Genomic DNA, 21,571 nt, shown 5'->3' on the forward strand with positions numbered 1-21,571 from the left:
TTGCCTCCCAATCACTATCACCTGTTGAAGTAAATTACTCACTTATAGGAAGGAAATGTTAGCATGTATCGGGCTGTGGAAACATTTAGACAGTACTTATGGTGCTCAAAGTTTACAATGTGGAGGGATCATAAACCATAAAGTAAAATAATGACCACAGAGGGTTTAGCTTAAGCTACTCCACAGATTGCTATAATGTCTCTCAGACTTTTAGACTATTCATACGATGTGGAATATTTATCTGGGCACCAAAATACAGTTGCAGGTTATGTAAGCTGTTCCTCGCTGCTGTTGCAAGAAAAACATTTTAATAATTGGGATGAGTATAATGTGGCAAGTGTAAATGAAGAAGCTCATGTCATTGCATTACATGAGTGGAAGTCAGGTTATGAAGAGGAAAACACACTTTTCAGTGTTAAAAAGTATGTTATGCAAAGATGGCCTAGCAAAAAGTGTCAACAAAGAATTTAGGAAATACTGGGAACTCAGGAATGATTTGTCCATTTCTAGTACTAAGGGATGACAGGATTGTTCCTCCCCGATCCTTAAGATTAAGGATTTTAAAATGATTCATGAAGGGCATTTAGGAATGGTTATACTGAAAAAGAGGGTGAAGGCATTTTGTTGGTGGACATGGGAAGATTTAGAGATGGAAAAAATTGTATGAGCAAATAAGCATGTGTAAGTTGAATGAAAGGGGCAAATCTATGAAGGTTTTCAGTCCTCCTTTGGGAGTTACAGGTATTCCAAAGGGGCTGTGGGCAGATTTTGCAGTGGCCATTCTAAGCCCTGTTTTGGATAGTAAAGATGCTCCTAGGTATATTGCAGTGATGCTAGATTTATATTCTAAATTGCTGGAAACTGAAGTACATGGTAAGGTGGATGCTACCAATTTGTTTTCTGGAAAAATGTTATTGAGAGAGGATATACCAAAAACCTTGCTGAGTGACAAAGGACCACAATTCACTGCAGAGATATTAAGAATTTGTTTTCCAGAAATAGTATTACAGCTAAATATACAGAAGTTTTTCACGCTGCAGGAAATGGAACAAGGGAATGCTTCAATATGGTGATTATGGGAGGTGTACAAGCAGCTATCAATGCTGGGAAAGATTGGGAAAAAGAGCTCTGTAAACTTATTTGGCCTACAAAACTGCTCTTTCCCTATGGGGTATAGTCTCATTAAAGTGTTGAAGAGTCGGGAACATTTTACATAGGGTAATAATGCATGGTTGTGTTCTGAGTTACAAAAGGAGAGGTCCTCTGAGGTTCCTAAGAACAATCTAAATTGAGCTCCGAAAACATAATCGGAGTACTATGACTGGAAGCATGGTGTAAAGAATGTGGCTTTTCAAAAAAGGGTCTGGGTGCGGATGACGTTGTGTAGGAAAATCACCAAAAGAACCAGCAAGTTTTCGCAACCACTGTCAGTTGAAGAAGTATATAAATGTTCAGCAAAGTTGAATGACGGAAAGATCTAGCACCTTAGTAGTTTGTCGAAGTGTTATAAAATCTAGAGTTGGAATCCTGATGACGAAAGAGGGAATGGGGAGATAGAAAGAAATAGTACATGGTTGTGGGAAAATTGTAATAAGAGTGTAAGATCTTGTGAACACAGCCATAGTGCTGTTGAGTACTGAGAGGGATACATTCAATGGCAACGGGATGTCTGATTGCAGTGTTGAAGAGGGTGTAGGTGTTCAACAGGAAGACAACTCTATAAATATAGATGGGAAAAACAATATTAAGTTCACTAATCAATCAAAAAGAGTGGGACCACTTCCGTCCAAGTCAAAGGATTTTGTGGAGGGTGCTTTCTACCTGTACCTTGTCCTATTACAATTACTTAATCACTTATTCATACATTTGTCATATCCTTGTTTTTGGACATGTTCATGCAAGACAAGTTATGCAATTTTGTATATTTATTGTATATATTGCTTGGGGCAAATTGGGAATGTTGGTAGGATAAAAATAAAAATAAAATGTTAAATGTTTTTGGTTAGTCAAATTTAAGGGGGAAGATGTGTGGTATCAAAGTTGCCCTCATGCTAAGTTAAGTTACCAGGGTAGAATGAGTGTTAGAATGTAGTCACAGAGGGAGAACATTAGTGGGGAACCGTTGGAGGGAATAGCTGGAGAAGCACTAGAGATGATCGGTTGTAATTGCTTGTTCTCCCACTAAACCTAAAATTGAACAATATCTGTCTGGAGTCTTACTACAATCCTCTGCTGGAATTTGATGAGCCATGTTTGAGAGAGAAATATTTTCTCTCATGATTTCTCATAGATGTTTTGCAGGGTGCTCCAGAAACTAAAATGAAAGCTTATTCTCAGTAAATCTACACTATCTTCCTCAGCCATGTGAGCTTAAAGTCTGCCATACTGATCAAAACATGTATTTCCAGAAGCAGGAGTAGCCTTTCAGTTCATTCTCCAGTGTTCAATGGCAGATATGGTATAAGCAGATACTATCGTCAACCCTCCACCACAGTGCATTTCCACTTCAATGACTAGCACCTTCCCAACCTTACACACATTGGGGGTCATTTTGACCCCGGTGGTCGGTGTAAATATGGAGGAAAGTACTGCCAACAGGCTGGCGGTACTTTTCTCCATATTAAGACATTGGCGATTTGGCTAAAGTCAAACCGCTAATGTACCACCCTGACTGCCACGGCGATAACGACCGCCGGGCTGAAGACTTCACTTCTACTGCCGCCGCCGCAGCCGCCGCCAACAGACCGTCGCTGGGGCTACCAGCCGTCCTCCGGATTATGACCACACCCGTATTTCTGCCAGAAGGATGGCAGAAATCCGGCTGTGGCCACGCGACTGCTGCCACCAGCACCGCCATGCCAGTAGACCTCCGCCAGCCGTATTATGACAATAATACAGCCTGGCGATGTTCTGCTGGCGGACGTTGCTGTTGGCAGTAGCGACCCGTTGTGTCTTCTGCTGGAGGAGCCCCTGACGACAGGTAAGTCAGGTGCTCTGACAGGGGAGAGCGGTGGGGGGTTTTGTGTGCGTGTTTGGGGGTGTGTGTGTGTGTGTCTGCGTGCGTGTATGCGGGTGTGTGTTGCATGTAGTGTGTGCATATATGGATGCGTGAGTGCGTCTATGTTGAGTTGTGTGAATGCGTGTGTGCGTGTATGTATGTAAGTGTGTGCGGGTGTGTGTGTAAATGGATGTGTGCATGCGTGGATGAATGTGGGAATGGGTGTGTGTATGTGTGTGCGTGTATGAAGGGAGGGGCGTGTAGGGGGTGGGAGGGTCTGGAATGGAAGGGGGGGTGGGGGGAAACCAGAGGAGAGGCAGGGGGCGGGGAAGGCCCCCATCAGTGACAGGGAAGGAATTCCCTGTCACTGATAGTGCCTACCGCCATGGTTTTCGTGGCGGTAAGGATGCCACGAAAACCATAGTGTTAGGCGGGTCATAATCCTGCAGGCGGCCAAGTGACAGCCACCGGGCTGAAGAGTGAAGCCTACAGCCCGGCGGTCGTTACTGCCATGGCAGTCGGTGTGGTACATTGGTGGTTTGGCTTTAGCCAAACCGTCGATGTCTTAATATGGAGAAAAGTACCACCAGCCTGTTGGCAGTACTTTCCTCCATATTTACGCCGACCGTCGGGGTCATAATGACCCCCTTAGTCTGCCTGTCTCTGGTATCGCAGATTTCTAACCACATCACACATTTTAAATCTACATCTGCTTTGGAGCAGATTTGATCTTGGTTTGCCAGTCATCACTAGGTGGATCCAACCACCTATCTACAGCTAGTGAGTGAGTCCTGGGAAGCCACCTTCTCTTTCCTGTCTGCCTTTAGTATTCAGCAGAGAATCATTTACATTTGGAGCCTGAAGCTTGCAATGTATGGCTTTGGCACACTATCATATAATGACAAAAGAAAAGAGGAACTGCAAAAACCTAACATGAAAAACAATGAGGATGAAAGTAAAATACACAGATGCAACTACAATACTAAAAAAGATAAATTATAGTTTCTGGAGCTCTAAGAGAATATGTGGCCTGCAAGATAAAGATGATGGATGCACTTTGAGTGTGCTCCCAACCACCCCTGCCATCCTTCATAATCTGGCCTTCTGACCTCTGTAGTTTCATGTGAGTAGTAATGACGCAACCCTTTTGGTTCTTGAACGACTATGTAGAACTGTGACTTGAGTGTTCGGGTGTGGCAACTGGATTCCAGTTTTAGAATGTTGAGACCAAGCTCTTTGTATGGCGTGTTCATTCAAGAGTACCCAGGCTGGGCAAGATGCTACAACTGGTGAAGAGATAGGGGAGATGTAACCCGAAGAACCAACAGTGATTGACTATCTAATGAATTTAATATAGCATCTATACATAGGACTATGTGGGCAGGGATGGGGTGTTGGTTGAGCCAGTTGGGTGGGGAAAAGGGGCAAAGGGGCTGAGCTTTCGGATCAGCTTTGAGGAAAACACAGCTAAGTGATCACTCTTGTCTTGGAATTTGGCTGGGCTGAATTGCAAACTAACTGACCCCCAGTGTGCGGCTTACATCAATCAGCATGATATATGCATACCTCAGGAAACCTGGACAACAGGCCCCGTCTTTTTGAATGGGTTTCAATCTTATAATGTGGGAGCCCAGCCAGCCGCAGGGGGTATTGGTCAGGCTGAGGGAGGTCTCTTGGTATTGTTAAATAAGAACATGCAGTGTACTCACACAGCCCTAAACATCAATTCATCTGATTTATTCGGTATGCAGCTTAAATTTAAGCAAGGCTTTAAGCTTGTAATATTCAATGTCTATGCTAGATCAGTGTCGCGGGGTATGGAATCTCAGACCTTGGCACAGCTGAGTAAATTCATAGACACATTGCATCATTCTATTATTATAGAGGTTGCAGGTGATGTCAATTGCTCATTTGACCTTCTTTTTATGGTAGTGAATTGACTCCAGATGAGGATGAATACTGGGGTATTCCACGAGTAATGGAAAGGCGACTGCATGCTCTTTCATGCACCGCCCTTCAGTTAACAGAGTTGTGTTTCAAGCGGGGGCTTAGGGCTTGTATTGGCAAACCCCCTCGGATCTATATAATGTTCCCACCTTCAAGCACGGCCAGTCTACTAATGATGTTAGACTATGGCCTATGTTGGAAGGCATGAGGATCAATTCCCGCCATGACAGTGACCATAATTCTTTAATTCTTACTCTTCTTGGTGATGTATTTTTTAGGTCACAGAATAATTGTTTTACCATTGTGCTGGAGCCACTATTGGCAAATGATTATAAATGAGTACCCTGGTGATGTCAAATCCATACTTGTACAAGGAGATTTCTAATTTGTTTGTTGATGCTTTATCCAAGTATGAAGAGCACGAGGTAGGAGATATTCCAATTCTCAGTATTCATGTAACCCTGGTTCCTACACTACAAGACATTTTCTACAGGAAGGCTACTTCCATGAGGGTTAATTCCATTCACAAAAAAGTGGTTTAATAAAGATTGTTCAAAGGCCAAATCAGCCTTAGAGCTAGCTGTTGCGACCTGTTCACAGGGGAATATCAAGACGGCCAGGAATAAATAATAAATATAATAGGGCTATAGTGCAGGCAGAGAAAACCTGGGAGGATACTGTTTGGCAGAATGTACTTGAAGCAACTAGATTCAATTATAACAGGACCTTTTGGCAGTTACTTTCCCCATTCACCAGTGATGGAAGGAGCTCCTATTATAATCATATTCAACGGGAAACTTGGGTTGACCACTTTTCAGATTTATATGTTACACCTAGTGAGTCATCTAATTCTGACTCCTCTTCTTCGTGGAAGTCTGTACCCAACAACTCGATAGGAGAGCTTGGGGAGGGTAGTAACAGTTCTGATGACCTAATCATCTTTTATTTGGGAGAAACTAGTGTTGCAATTGTCTCTCTTAAATCTTCTGAAGCTACTGGTCCAGATAAAATACCAGGAGATATATTTAAATTTGAGCCATTAATCTAGACCAGCTATATAAATATGGTATCTCATGCAGTAGCAGCTGGGGGCCCATCCCTGACACCTGGAAGGGATCTGAAATAATACCTGTTTATAAGAAAGATGTAGTGAGTTCTCCTACTAATTACAGACCAATCAGCCTTATTGATAATCTCCAAAACATTTTTGCAAGACAGGTACTTGATAGGCTGTTGGCGTGGGTTGATGCCAATCAGGTGTTGTCTCCCCTTCAAGCTGGCATTCGACCCGAAACTAGTACTGTTGATCAAGGCTTTTGGTTGGCTCTATTATATTGGAAGTATGTATTTCTTGCCAAACAAAATTTGTAAGTTGCTTTCGAGGACCTTCAGTCCGCGTTTGATCTAGTTCCTAGTGGGAAGTTGTGGGAGGCCTTAGATAGAGAGGGCGTACCTAGGAATATAGTACATCTACTAGCATTGTTACATGCAGGCACCGATGCTCAGGTGAGATGGGGTAATCGGGGAGAATTAACTGATCATATAACCATACATACGGGGTTCATAAAGGTTGTCTACTGGCACTGACATTATTCACCGTATACATAAATAGGGTGGCTCAAGTCTTATCTTCCTGCCAGAATGACGCTCCCACTCTAAATGCGCAAAAAATCCTCATTTTACTTTTTGCAGACGATTCTCTCCTCATCTCCAAGACACTGATGGGGCTTCAAATTCTTGTTGATAGGCTCCTAGCTTTTTGTGCAGACCATGGTCTGGGAACTGAATGTCAGCAAAACTAAATTGATGGTATTCAGTCCTGGGCCAGCCAAGAGATGCACTATCTTAGTCGATAGAGTCCCCTTGGACAGGGTAGGCTCCACAGACTATCTTGATGTTCGGATTTCGAATAATGGGAAGACCAGATTAGCAAAAGCTCTCTTCTCTTACAACAAAGATTGTGTGCCATCTTGCGCTTGTATAAAAGAACTAGAGCGAGAATTGTATCTCTGGCCCTCAAGAGCTATCAGGTAAAAGCACTAAACGCTGCTATTTATGGTGCAGAGGTGTGGGGCTGCTAGAAGGCTCAAAAAGTGTCTGTGAGAGAAAATTGTTTTGTTAGAGCATTATTAGCTTGTCCAGTTAGTATCCCTCTGGTTCCTATTTATTTTGACCTAGGTCTTAATCGAATTTGAGATATACTAGCATTAAAACCTCTGTTATACTGGGTAAGGATGTGGAGTACTCTGGAGCTCAGTATTTACAGAGATTCGCACTCTGAAGTTTTTAAAAAGCCTAACACAATTTCCATCCCACTGTTTAAGTATCTGTCCAACTGGTTTTATAAGTTGCATCTCTGGAGCTAATAGAAGAACCCCCAGGACCTAGGGAAATCCCTGATGCAATCTCTGAAGTCAGACTACTGGGCATGTGTTAGGGAGAACTATCTTCTCGATTCAAATCATGGGTGGTTGACTAACCAATTTTTTTATTGAAGTGGAATCCCTGCTTTGACTCTTTTTTAGACATTATTCCAGAACCCCTTGCTAAGAGCTTGTAAAACCGCTTTCGTTACGGGTGTTTGCCATTATTGTCTTTTTCTAGTAGTTGGAGGAAAACATCTGATCAAATTTATGCCTGGCCTGTGGTCTAGTCCTAGATTTGGCTGAACATTTTCTGTTTTTTTGCACAACATACGCAATCTCCCGACGTAGGTGGATTCACCCTATTTGCCGGATTCTGGGCATCAGACAGTTCGCTACAGCTTTTAGGATTTTACAAACATTCTTATATCGGCTTCTAGCCTCCACTACTGCACATTTATATCTTGGCTTCAGATGCAGCCTTTGTTATCAAAACAATTAGGGTCCGGTCTTCCGGTCAACCTTGAATTCCTCCTAAGGGCCATCTGAAATTCTTTACAAATAGTTCAAAAGGAAGCAAGAATAACTTGTCAGGGGTGTCTGACTGTAAACATATCTTGATGTCCTTACTACAGGTCTTTATCAAGCCCCTGATGAAGTCTTCTAGAACAACTTTGCCCTACCCTATTCTACATCCCTTCTCCTTTACTTTAGGGGCTCCCTATAAGGTGTAGTTCTCTTATCCCCAAAATCAAACCATCTAAATTCCACCTTTAGCTGATTATGATCATTATGGCTGCTCCACTCTATCCTAAACTTAGTCAGTAAGGGCATTCAGCTTGCAGACACATAAACAAAATCAATTACAGAATTAAGACCTCTAACCTTAAATGTCAGTACTGAACTTGGGGCATTACACGCAGATTTAGATAGAAGATTAAAAAGATTTTATTCTGAAAATAATCGTGTTTGGGTGAAATGAGGCTGCTCATTCTCCTCAGGAACATCCGCAGGTAAAATAACGGTGTATGTTAATATCCCCTACTAATAAAATTGAAGGGGAGGATGGTCTGGACAGAGAAAATGTCACCCAGACATCTTTTTAATTCAATGTCCAGTTTTTCCAGTGGAGCACTGGATGAGGGAGAATTATATACATCAATTACCATGACACTGGAATTAGTTGGAAATGTTATGAGAACAATCAAGATATTTGCAGAGTGGGAAGGACTTAACTTGATATCACACCTTAATTTAAATTTACAAATGTTTGTGGAATCAAAGCTCCACTCCAGTCACTGCCAAGCTTTCGAAGAAGATGAAGGCCATCCATAGAAATTTATATAATATTGGTCAAGAAATGCTAAAGACATTTGTTGCCACAATGCAACACAGAGCTATATGATATACAAAACGATAACTCTAAAGGCAGCGAATACCAGGTGCAGAGAAGTGCCAGGAGCAGCAATAGTTGAATGCAAGTAAGCTTTGATTATTTTGGTACACATAGGTGAACTAAAACGATGTAAAGTATTTGGTTGTGGATAACACTGCAGAAGGGCCAAAGAGCTGGTTAGTACGAATTTGAGTATTCAAGTAGTGTTAATGGTAGAATCAGTAATGAAAGTACAAATTACTTTTTTTATAATCGATGAAAAATGTAAACTAGCTGATGTGTAGTTTAATAGAAAATGGCAATATATGTTGTAACAATATTACATAAATGTCACTTTTACAAGTATTTTTAATATTCTAACTTATTTTCACATTTCATGAATTGCCTGCAAAATAATGAGCAAATAAGAAAATGTACCAATAGCTAAATGAGAAATAAGATGTGTTTGCAGATGACACAAAAATGTTCATACCATCCAAGGTGAGGTAAGTAAATACCGACATTACAATTACAGGACATTAAAAGGTGGTAAAAAAAGTGAGAAAATAAGTTAGGTCTTTTGAATTTGAAAATATTACTTGCAAGAAAAAGAAAAAAACTGAAAAAAGAAAACGTGCAAAATAACTGGGCATAGGAAAGATGCACAAGATCAAAGAACTTTGAAATAAGCTTTTCAGCCAATGCAGAATTTTACATTTGATGAAATCTTTGAAACTAACAGGTTGGAAAATAGCTAGATATAGGAAAAATCATTATCTAGAAATGTTGGTAAATAAAAGTCAGGATACTATGGAAATATGACTCTTATAAGGAACAGTGGAAACACAACTCAAATACAGAAGATTTCCTTAATGAAGGAATCTTCGGTCAGACACAACACTTGTTATGTATAACAGACAGACATGCTAGTTCCTAGAAAGAAAATACATTATGATGGAGGAGGTAATTCAAAGATGCCCTTCTGTACCTTTGAATGCATGGCTGTTTAGTGATTTTCAAAAAATTAGGCAACAATCAATTAACAAGTTCAGACTATATTAAAGTCATTACTCTGAGGCAACAGTAACATAGAAGATGGGAATTCTACAGACTCAATCCATGCAAAGTCTGAACACGGTCACACTTACTTTGACCGTAGGCTATTTTTCTACACCAGTATGTGACAGTACTTTGTATCACATAGGCATGCTGTCTATTCATTATAGAAAGATCCACAAACTATTTAAAAAAAGTCAGTACTTAAAATGTGTGGGTTTTCAAGTAGAGAAACTAAATAATACATTCTAGAATGGAACAATTTCAAGAGTAATTGACGTCTCAGAGGCTAAGGTGATTAGAATATAGTTGAAGTAGAAGTTGACAACCAAGTCATAACATATCAAAATATACCTCACTCAAAAAAGAAACTGCTGCATATACAGCAAGCTCTGCTCAATCACTAAATGAAATCCATTTCTTGCCAGCGTTTAAACTACAAAGCACAAAGAAAGACAGTAGACATCAGCTTCAAAATTAGAGATAATGAACAGTCACACTGGTTCCAGTCAGCCCTGTACTTGATAGCTGGAATTACATTTGATTTTAAGTGTTTTTTGTAAGTTAATTATTACTAAATTGGATGGTGATATAAGCTTGCCGGAAAAATTCACAGTAACGTGCTTCTGATCAGCAGCAGTTGAATGTGCACACAAGTCTAATCATCAGAACTGTACAGTCCTTTCAAGTGATTGAGCATCTTTAGCCAACAATGATCAACCTGCCACCAAGAGAACTTTTAAAATTGTTGAAAAGTAAGGATGTGTACCTTCTACTTTATTTCAGAGAAAGTATTAACAGTTTAGGTGTAGGTTGTCAAGTAAGATGAATGGTTGTAGATTCTAGTCAACAAGCAAAGGATAAACAAATCTGGCAGGTCTAGTTGGTTTAGAGGACAATAAAGAAAGCACTTCAGTAATTGAAAGTAGAAAGCACTTATTACAAATCCTTCAGCAATGATAATCATTTGTCACTGATTGGTGCACAAATGTTTGCATCTGAAAACAGTATTCAACTTGATAGGATAGGTTTTGGCAAAGTAGAACATATCTATGAACCCCACTGTACATTCCCTTCCATTCATGAGATATTATGGGTTAAAGTTTAGAACTGTACCACATGTGTTAAGAAAAGGGGGAACTGATCAGCATGTGAGTAAAAAGTATGGGAGCTCATTCTTACACTTTACTGTTCCAACAGGAGAAAATGTTCATGATGATGAGTATCCTGTGCAATTACCGGAAGCTGCAAATTCTTCAACAAATCTGTACCCATTAAATCCTAGTTTTTTACAGACTTTTCAATACATTTTTTATTTTCTGACTGCTGTGTTTATGAAATAGCAAAGATATGGCTACATGAATTTCTAAAGAAAGTGTTCAACAAAGATGAAATACTAGAATGCAACACTATTAATCTTATTGCAAGACAATGTGGTACAAATGAGCAGTGGGTCTGTTGCCATGCAGAATTAAAATCATGTTAATCAATTTAGGTAGTTCCATTTAGTTTGAGACTTGGAGTCGTGCACAGGATGCGTGGGGTGAATTCCTTGAGGACCAAAAAAATGCAAACAAAAGCAATGCTGGAATCAACATATTTGCAGCACGATTGTAGATACTTTACACAAATCAGTTCACACTATTCTTAGATTTATCTGCAACAAAAAACAACACTTCCTGAAAATGAAAATACTTCTTGGGGAAGAAAATCAACCGAGAAGTACTCTTCCTACGCACATGACACTACGAGTGAAAGAAGCACCTAACTTTGAAGAAGTCTCATATGAATTTGGAAAAGACTTATATTAATTTATATGAAGACTCATCTAAAGATTCATAGGACTCATATGAATCTATGAATTTCATTGAATAGCATTCATCATGTGAATACCAAGAGAAACTGACAGGAAAAGTAAGGAAAGTACTGTTGCTTTAGGAATAGAGTGGAAGAGATCTAATACACCAGAAGCTGATATGGATTTCCAAGACCTGTGAGTTCAAACAGAAGAGTTAATGGTAATCCTATGTGAAAATATAACTTACACTGGTGTAACCTTGCGTGAATTTCTGGTAGCTTGCACTGTAGGCATGACATGTAATGCCTGAGAGTTTCCCACTATGCCACATTGCTCAATGACGTTTTTGTTCGGCTAAAATCCTATTGCAAGAAATGAGAACATGCAAATATACCAAATGTGTCTGGCTGTTGTTTTAACACTGGACACTAATAATCAACCCTACAATTTATTTTGAGTTGACTATTTATCAGAGCAGACCATTCACTAAACTACTTTAGTGTGACATTTGTCTTTATATATATTTATTTTTTACATGGTAAGAGCTAAATATAGTGCACTACTGTACCTACAGTATCAACTTATTCTTACTCCCCTGAATAATCCTCCCTGTTCTTTATTGAGCCATTGGTCATTTTGAATTTGGATCTTAGAGGAAAAAGCACCAATCTGTGCTGTGTCATCACCTCTTGGAATTTATGTATTTTTTTGGGAGAGGGAAGGGATTAAGGGGGTTATTCCAACTTCGGAGGAGGTGGTAATCTGTCCCAAAAGTGACGGATATACCACCAGCCGTATTACGAGTTCCATAGGATATAATGGACTCGTAATACGGCTGGTGGTATATCCGTCACTTTACCGTCACTTTTGGGACGGATTACCACCTCCTCCGAAGTTGGAATAACCCCCTAAGTAAGTTTGGCACAGTACTTTGAAAAACGTATGACGTTGAAGTGTGGGTAGGTACCACTTTTATTTTTCCTTTTATTGTAATTTTATTTTTTTCATTTCATTGGTTGGCTATTGGTGGCCTGGAGTTTGGAGAAAGGGGTGCAGGTGTATTTATGATTAGGGAATAGGAGTATACAGACAGGGGACATTTTGGGATGTGGAGGCCTGAAAATATATATCTGCTCCATTTCGTTGTGCTTTTGTATATATTTTTGATTATATTTTGGTGTTTTACTTGACCTAGTCTAGGCCTAGTCAGTTGTAGGTCATTAGTGATGTTTTCTAATGTATGTTCACATTCTCTGTGCTGCTGTGCAACAGATATTTTAGGGCCTTGTAGATGCCTTGAATTCATGTAAAATTTAGCCTAATTTTGTCTGCGTGTGCCTTATGGTCATTGAGGAGGGAGCGGCTCCAGTAGACAAGCCATATGTAGTCAGATATTTCCTTTTTTCTTAGTCTATTGTGTGTCTGCATCTGTGGGATGGTTGATTAATGTGCATTTATGCAACTTTAAAAAGTTTTTTATTGGGGCTGTTTGTGCTTAGAGCATCTGTAAACTTTATTTTAACTTTTTTGCCAGTTTCTGTGCTACTGTGCCTATTTTTACTTTGGTTGATATTTGTACACTCTCGTTGCTACTTTATCAGTGTTGTACAGGTGCATCATTGGGCCCAGGCACATTTTGGGTGTATATATATGTTCTTTTTATTCTCTATGCCTCCATCTTCCTTCTCAAGTGCTCATCTTACAAAAGATTGTATTGCGTTTGCAGGAGTACAAACAAAGTATTGTCAGATCAAATTAAGCTTTCTATACTACAATTTCTTTTCTAAACATTTCACACAATTTGTAGCTTCATGGTCAAACTGCCATGATCTGATATTTCAGATACAAAAATGAAATTTCCTTTCATGAAGGCATACTGCTTTGAATATTTGGTAAAAAAGAATTGAAACCATCCCACATGATTAGATATTGTATCTTTAAAATAATCCCATGAAATGAGTCTCAATTTAAAAAACCAACCCCTAGTTTTACCACCGCCTAGCTCCCTCTACCAGTTTACTTTACATGGAGCAATCAGCATGCATAGCATTAGCATAGTATTAGCATAGTACTGGAATCTACAGTACTCATAATACCTGTTGTTTCCCTGTTTTGAAGAACTTTAAAGTGCAATAGCATGCTACCTTCCGGAACCCATACTGAAACATCGCTGGGGTGCTATGCATGCAGCTTGCTCCAAGTAAAGTACACTGCTAGAGATGGCTAGGAGGCTGTATTGATACCTCTCTTCCATCACGAACTTTACGTATGGTAGTATCAAACTGAATGTACTAATAAATTAGCAGCGGATAATTAATTTCAGAAATCCAGTACTGCAAGACTGCTTCTTCTCTAAATAATTTCTTTTTATTGATTATAGGATGATGGTTGTTCCATATTAAGCTTATGATGAATGCATCAGAAAATGTCATGTAGCAAGCATGGGAGTGTTGAGAACTGTAACGTCATTAGAGAAAGAATATTAATTTTAATAGGAGACACTCTGATCCATCTTTTTAAAATCAAATCCATTTTTTCAATAAAGGGATAGAATTATATGAAATCATATATTTTTCTGAAACCCAGATACAAAGATATCTTCTGGTGTGGTATGTAGTTCTGAATTAAAAAAGAGGTAAACGCCTGCAAGTCATTTCAAACAGAAGAACCACAGATGGTTGTGTCTTCACAAGCACTGTAGAAAAGTAGGTTATTCGTTGAGAGGGGTGAGAACCCGACTGAAATAAAATCACAATCCTTGTCAGGGTTAACCACTAAAGTCAGCAAATTAACCTGAACTCAACACCCTGATAGCTATGGCACAGAGCAGACTGGTTTAACTTAGAGGCAAGCTGTAAAGTATTTATGCAGGACTCAAACAGTAAAAACGTCAAAACACAATAAAAAACAAATCTCAAACTAAAAGTATAAAAATAGGGCACATTTTAATAATAAGTTGGTCTGGCAGAGAACCTAACATCTGCCAGGCCAACACTACACCACCCACCTACCTAGAAATGACCATCAGGCCAACTCTCATTTCTAAAGTATTTTCATGACCCAGTTCTTACTAATACTGTTTCAAGTTTAGTGCACTGCCCCATCAACTTGATGGAGCCGTCTATTAAACCTATTCGTTTTTTTTCCAAAAGGAAAATCCTGAAACAGGATTTTCTTTTGCAAATAAAAAAAAAATGCTCCTCGCCGTGGGAGTTATTTCCCATTGTGAGAGGGGCATTTAGCAGATTTCACTTCCCCTTACCGCCAGAGGATTCTTGGCGGTGGCAGGCAGGGAAAACTGATCTCCGTGTCCACCCATATAAACTAGGTGTGTGGACACAGAGATCGGTCTTCGACTGCCCTTACTCTGTCAGCGTGTTAGGAATTCTCCGTCATGGTTACACCCACATATAAATCGGGCGAGCAGACCGTTATCTTGGGGATAAGGCTACCCCCTTACAATTCTTCCAGTGAGGCAAGGCCATGGGTTGTATCCAAAGAAGGGTTCAAGAGGCTGGATACCTTTTGCGCGAAGTCTTGCTGAATCGGATTTGCTGCTGAGGAGAAGAACATAGTGGGAACTACAGGGATCTTTGGCTCAGTGGCAATTTGCCTTCATTAGATTTACTTTGCAGGTTGGTTCCAGGCCAAGGAAAAACAGACAAAACGCTTTTAAGTGTCAGCTTTCAGAGTTTGTAATGAAGCATACCGTTTGACACCATCCAAGAGTCCAGGATCGTGGGGACAGACCTTGGGGGTCATGACCCACTCCAGCAGAGGCCAGCAGCAGGGTACAGGGCAAGTCCAGTTGGAACTGCTCAGTCTGGAATGCAAGGAAAAGGCCTCTTGAGGCTTGTAGTGTCCTTATACCTCCATTTATTTGCCCTGGGTACAAGAGGAAGAGCAGGTCCAGTATTCTTGGCTCATCACATGCATCAAGTCCAGTTCCCTTCTGTTCTTCCACAGGTTCAAAAGTGTTGCGAGCAGGGTACACCGGATGCCATATTTATGCCAAGCACCAGCCAATGGGTGGGCATGACTCCTGGTTTCCTTAACCAATGGAGTGATAGTTCCCGGTGGAATCCTACCTACTTTTGTAGCACTTCTTATGTACCCTGCTGCAAACAATCCCATAGTGCCCCACTCTGCCAAAAAGCATATGGCAGACTCTTTCGAACCCCTGTGCAGAGGTTATGTGCTGTCCCCAGAAATGTGCAAGGGAAATGAGCAACCCCTCTTCTGTGGTCATTCAATACTAATTCTAAGGGCAGCTTCTCTCTTAATGGGCCTGATGCCTGATTGTCTGCGAGAACAAAGGAAGGGGCAGGCCCAGGTGTTAGCTATATCTGCCTGTGAATGGGGAGGCCCCTTTCAAATTAATTTAGGACCTAGCACCGCCCTGATGGTCAACCTCCCAGAGGAACAGAACACTCACCACACCCAAGTTGTTAAACCTGTCAGCCTTAGGGTGGTCTTCCCTCAAACATTTTGCTTTACCCTAGAGTTTTTGCTGAAATTTGTTTTTCTTGGCCTTGGCACTCTGCACTTTACCAATGCTAACCAGTGTTAAAGTACTTGCGCTCACTACCTAGTAAAGGGTAGCATTGGCTCATACCAAATTGGCATGTTTAATTTACTTAGTCCCTCATAAAGTAGTATGCCACATATCCAGGGCCTGTAAATTAAATGCTACTAGTGGGCCTGCAGCACTTATTGTACAACTCACTTAGGTAGCCCTTTAAAACATGACCCAGGTCCCCCATTACAGCCCAAATGCAGTTTTAAATTGCCAAATTGAATTGGCCATATAACCACCTTACCAATCATTAAAGTCCTCTTTTATTGCATATAGGTCACCCTTAAAGTAGGCCCTATGTAGCCCATAGGACAGGGTGTACTGTAATTATTAGGTTGGACATGTACTTTTAGGTTTCATGTGTCCTGGTAGTGAAAAATTGGATTGCCTTATTACATTTAATAAGTACTAACTTTTGATTTGGAACAGGTAAGCATTTCATGTGTGGTTTCTATAAAATTGTGATAAAAAATGTCCTTTAATGGTAAAGTCGTATTTTAAATTACAATTTTGAAAATGCCATGTTTAAAAAGTTGGCATTTTCCTGCCTTCACCTTTTGGTGCCTGCAGCTTGTCCTAGGTCACATGATTGGGTGTAACTGGAAGTTGACTTTTTGAACTCCTCCTAGACAGTCACATCGTTGAGGGAATAGGTGTGCCTGAATCTGCCATCTACTGGCATGATGGAGGGGCTGAGCACAGCCACACTTGAAGCTGAACAGGCTGTGCACTGCCTTCACACAAAGGAGTTGTCACCTCCGCATTGCAACTGCAGCCAGCTTGGAGTCAGGGCAGGGAAGTCAATAAATTCCAGGTACTTTAAAGTGAAACTCTAGAAACTTTTTCCAACTACAAAGATGGCAAGATGTATAAAAATAGGCCCCTCAGACCCACTCTTCAGTTTACCTTCTGGACCTGGGGAAGGGCTCTCACCGGACCACCTGCTGCTTTGACCTGCTGTGTACTTCACAAAACTACACTGCTGCACTTGGAAGGGCTGCTTTGCTGCCTGGCGGTTTCCTTGAACTCTCAGAGCAAGCCCTGCTGTGTTAAGAGTGCATCGTCACCTGAACCCAGGATTACCAGAGTGATGCCAAGGCTTAGTTTGATGGCCTCCTGTTTAGAGCAACAGAGACATAACAAGCTCCCACCATCTTGAACCAACACCTGGACCCAGCCTGATTGAGTCCTGGACACCCAAATGGTGTCCACCAGTCCTGGACTCTTGGTTGTAGGTCAAAATGTGCCAAGATAGCCAAAATTTAAAACTTGGGACTTAAAATATTTTGGGCTAAATATTACTTTGAGAACTGAAGAAAGACCATGATCAACCTGCTCGCCGATCCACCCAAGATGCATCAGCGGTCTGTCTGACTTCACACCTGCTACATTCTTCTCCACACCAGCAAATCCTGTACAGCAGTCCTTCATCAAAGGGGTATCCAAGCTCCTGGAACTGTCTTCAGCTACAGCCTCCTGCCTCAATTTTTGACTTTAAAAAAAGAGACCTAGGGCCTGATTTAGAGTTTGGTGTATGGGTTAACCTGTCACAAACATTATGGATATCCTGTCCACCATATGATGAACTCCATATGCCATAATGGGATTGTAATACAGTGGATGGGGCATCCGTCACATGTGTGACGGAGTAACCCCCCCTCTGCCAAACTCTAAACCAGGTCCTAAGTTCAAGCGTGAAAATCTTCACCCAACATTGTTCAGCGGCGCCTGGATGACTATGCATGCTGCCTGGAGACTGCCTGCTGCCCTGCCCTCCTGAACTTTACCTTCCCAACATTTTTCTTGAAAATTCTTCTCAGTCCGAAAGTAAGCTTGAACTGGGCCCGATTCACTTTTCGTATCCGACCGACGCTCCATTGTGGTCGGCCATATTTTTCGACTGTTCGTGGTTGCCATTTTAATCTTCAGGTGCTAGTTATTAATTGAAACTAAAAATTCATAACTCCGGTTTCACAAATTAAATTTTTTTCATTGTGATGTCAAATAATTTATTACAATTTATTATATTTTTCCAAATTGGTGTGGAATTTTCCTTATGTTGTTTTTTCACTTTACTACTGTTTCTGTGCTGCATAAATACTTCACACATTGCCTCTAAGATAAGCCTGACTTCTTTGTGTTCCAAGCTCCCCAGGGTTAAGCACAGGTTAATTTAATGGCTTTCTGTGGTTCAATCTGGCAGGAATTGTGGCTGATGCTTGGCCAGGGCTCACACCGCAGTCAACCGACAACCCAATTTTCCACACATGTCTATAAAAGACATTTGTGCACATAATATTGACAAAATGAGTTGGGTCGGCTAGTGAGGTTCTGATCAGCATTACAGTATTTCTTATTTTTGAGTGTCAGGGCAGTTGGCAACAAAGTAATCAACGTAACTTCAGACAACGCCCACCTGACACAGTATAGGTAGGTCTTATGTGCCTTACCTTTGCTACCCTTTCTTTAAGTTTGATTCATACAATTGTAAAGGATTGTATTTTCTTTATGGTATTATTAGAGCGCTCCAAAATGTGTTATAGTGACCAGATTTTTAAGACATTTCACGAAAACAGAAGTAGGGGTACAACCAAGGGGCACAACACATGCATGTAAAACACAGACCAGGCAGCACTAAGGGGCATTAAATGAAACTGTTACACAAAGTATGATCTGTGTTAAGTAATTTGCTTTCTACATGTGGCTGGTAATACACTCTGCTCTCTCTCAAACTGGGATGTGGGCTAAATTTACGGGAATTTGTCTGGACAGATGACAAAAGAATGGGGCTGTACCGGCAAGTCCAGGATGACTGGGACCCCTACCTTATAATGGGCATGTCTTTCATCTTCCACGGATGTCATATACTTCCAACTTATCATTTCATTCACTTCCTTATCAGTTTAGTCTTTGGGTCATCATGCTGCAGTGCATGTAAATGACTGCGTTGTGTGGTAAAACGTGGCCTATAAACTTACAGCTTTCTGAGAAAGCCACTGAAAAATTGAGGTTAGTTTAGTAACCTCTCCTAATGGAACTGGTTGTGTTTTATTGTGGAGCTGTTGTTCTGCACTGGGGTTTGGCCGGCTAGCCTGGGGGTGAGGTAAGACTTTGCTCTGAAAGACACCCAGGTGTAGCAGACTTTGTCCCCACCTCTCTCACACAGCACACATTGCCTCTCATAGAAGAGTAGTTAAAGTGATCATAAGAGAGTCAAGTCACTGAGAAAATTCTGGACAAGGCAAATACTCTGGACAGAGTGTCAATTTTGCAGACACAGCACAAGAATTCAACAACATATATAATTGATCAAAATGAACATTTGACAAGAGGATTTGTGGCAAAGGATACATTTTACAACAAATGTATCCAAATAAATCGAATTGACAATACAGTTTATACACAGTTCTGAAGGAGAACCCATGAAATGTTGCAGTAATAGAGGGTCTGCCATAAAACACAAGAGCATTATTTGTCTTTAGCCACACGGCATTTATATGCCCTTCAGAAAACAGTGTGCACAGTAGGCACAGTAATGCTGCACAAATATCTGTCTGCTGTGCATCCTGAGTTTCTAATACCTTGAGCCACTACCGCAACAAAGCTATAGATATGTCAGTAGACCGTTTGCAACACCTCCACCTGCCAGACACAGAAGTCTTTTCCTGTTTCTGTACATAGGGAACAGAATGTGCCATAAGTCAATATTTCAAAGACAGCATCCCAAAACACTGGATTGTCCTTGAACGATGCAGACAGATGGCCATGCCAGGTACCCCATTTCATGTCACTCATGGACCATAGCAGCATGGGAGGCCACAAACCCTTCATAACACCATTACACCAGACCCTGAGGTGATGTTAATAGCTGACAAGCACAATGACCAGGGACAGGTGTTTCAGAAGATGACCTGGAAGATGTCAGCAAATCCCGGTTTACCAGAACATCTACTGGGAGCTGGGTTTATTCTCAAAGTTGATTCATTAGTAAACTGATTATTATCTTGAAATGTTATGAGAAACAAAAAAAATTGATATTACCAGTAATATGTCTTTATTGGATCTAAACTCTAAAATACCATTACACAGAACACTAAACAAAATTACTACCAAATATATAAGCTTTCCATTTGGGGTGGTAAGACCACCAAGAAATAGATTCAAGATTTATGCATCTGAATTGGTGAACATAAAAGATGAGGGTATCAGGGAATAATGTAATGTCATGTTAATGCTGAGAAGACATTTTCAAGACATTATGATTACATATGAGTGGGTGAAGAGAAAATATTCCAGCTAGGATTTCCAGATATATCATAAGTGAGAAAAGCATTGAAGTTCGAAAAATATTACACACAAATTCCTATTATCGCCACACCTTTTAAGTGCTTCTGACCCTGTCTGATGAACTACAAATCATCTCCAATGGCTGTGTTAGTTCTTTTATCCAAAGATCTCAGATCACTGCAGATTTAAGTGTAGGTGTTTTAGAGGAAGGAATAGGAAGTTATAGTAGCATAACCTGACTTTAAATGTTTTTAATTTTCTTGCTTCGTCCGGTTCCTCGTCCCATCAAGTGTTCCTTTGTGTTCATCTCAGATCTAAACAAGATGATGTAACATTTGGGGAAAAATATACAGGAAACCAAAGAAGAACTGGAAGATAAAATGGCAAAAATCTCCATGGCCACCATGTATTTTCCCTTGGTGCTGAGATATGCTGGAATAAATGAGATCCATACGCTGAGAAATGCAAGCATGCTGAAGGTGATGTATTTAGCTTCATTGAAGCTGTCGGGCAGTTTCCTGGCAAGAAAAGCAACTATGAAACTGGTTGTAGCCAGAAGTCCAAGATATCCAAGCACGCACCAGAAGGCCACAGGAGATCCCTCATTGCATTCATATATTAAGATTCCAGGCTTAGAGGTGATATTATGCTGGGAAAAAGGTGGAGAGAGAATTAGCCAAGAGACACACAGAAGAACCTGAATGAGTGTGCAAACAGCAACAAGAGTATATGAAAGATGGGGACCAAACCATTTCCTTAACTCACTGTTGGGTTTGGATGCATTAAATGCAAGAACTACCAGGACAGTCTTGGCTAAAATACAAGAGACACAAAGAGCAAAAGTGATGCCAAAAGCTGCCTGACGAAGGAGGCATTTCCCTTGTGTAGGGTAACCAATGAATGCCAATGAACACAGAAAGCACAGGCTAAGGGACAGGAGGAGAAGGCAGCTTAGTGAGTGGTTGTTAGCTTTAACAATAGGGGTATTTCTGTAATGTATAAAGAGTCCAAGGATGGATCCAGGTATTAAAGATGCCAAAATACTGGTTGCTGTCAATATAAATCCTAGGAACTCCTCATAATAAAGATATTCGATGATTTTTGGAATACAACTATTTTGTTTCTGGTTCGGCCATTGATCCCAGGGGCACATGGAGCAATCAATTGAATC

The 21,571-nt window shown here is 40.6% G+C and overlaps 1 protein-coding gene across 1 annotated transcript in view; it reads right to left on the bottom strand.

The window, feature by feature from the left end:
* Positions 1–20,160: 20,160 nt before the first annotated feature.
* LOC138268716 (extracellular calcium-sensing receptor-like) overlaps positions 20,161–21,571 on the bottom strand; it is a 77,846-nt gene continuing 76,435 nt past the window's right edge. The window contains exon 6 of the mRNA XM_069218647.1: positions 20,161–21,570. Coding sequence (XP_069074748.1) covers positions 20,642–21,570 — 929 coding nt within the window. The 3' untranslated portion in view covers positions 20,161–20,641. The remainder of the gene's footprint in view (position 21,571) is intronic.

This window comes from Pleurodeles waltl, chromosome 12, assembly GCF_031143425.1.
Source record: "Pleurodeles waltl isolate 20211129_DDA chromosome 12, aPleWal1.hap1.20221129, whole genome shotgun sequence".
NCBI lineage: Eukaryota > Metazoa > Chordata > Amphibia > Caudata > Salamandridae > Pleurodeles > Pleurodeles waltl.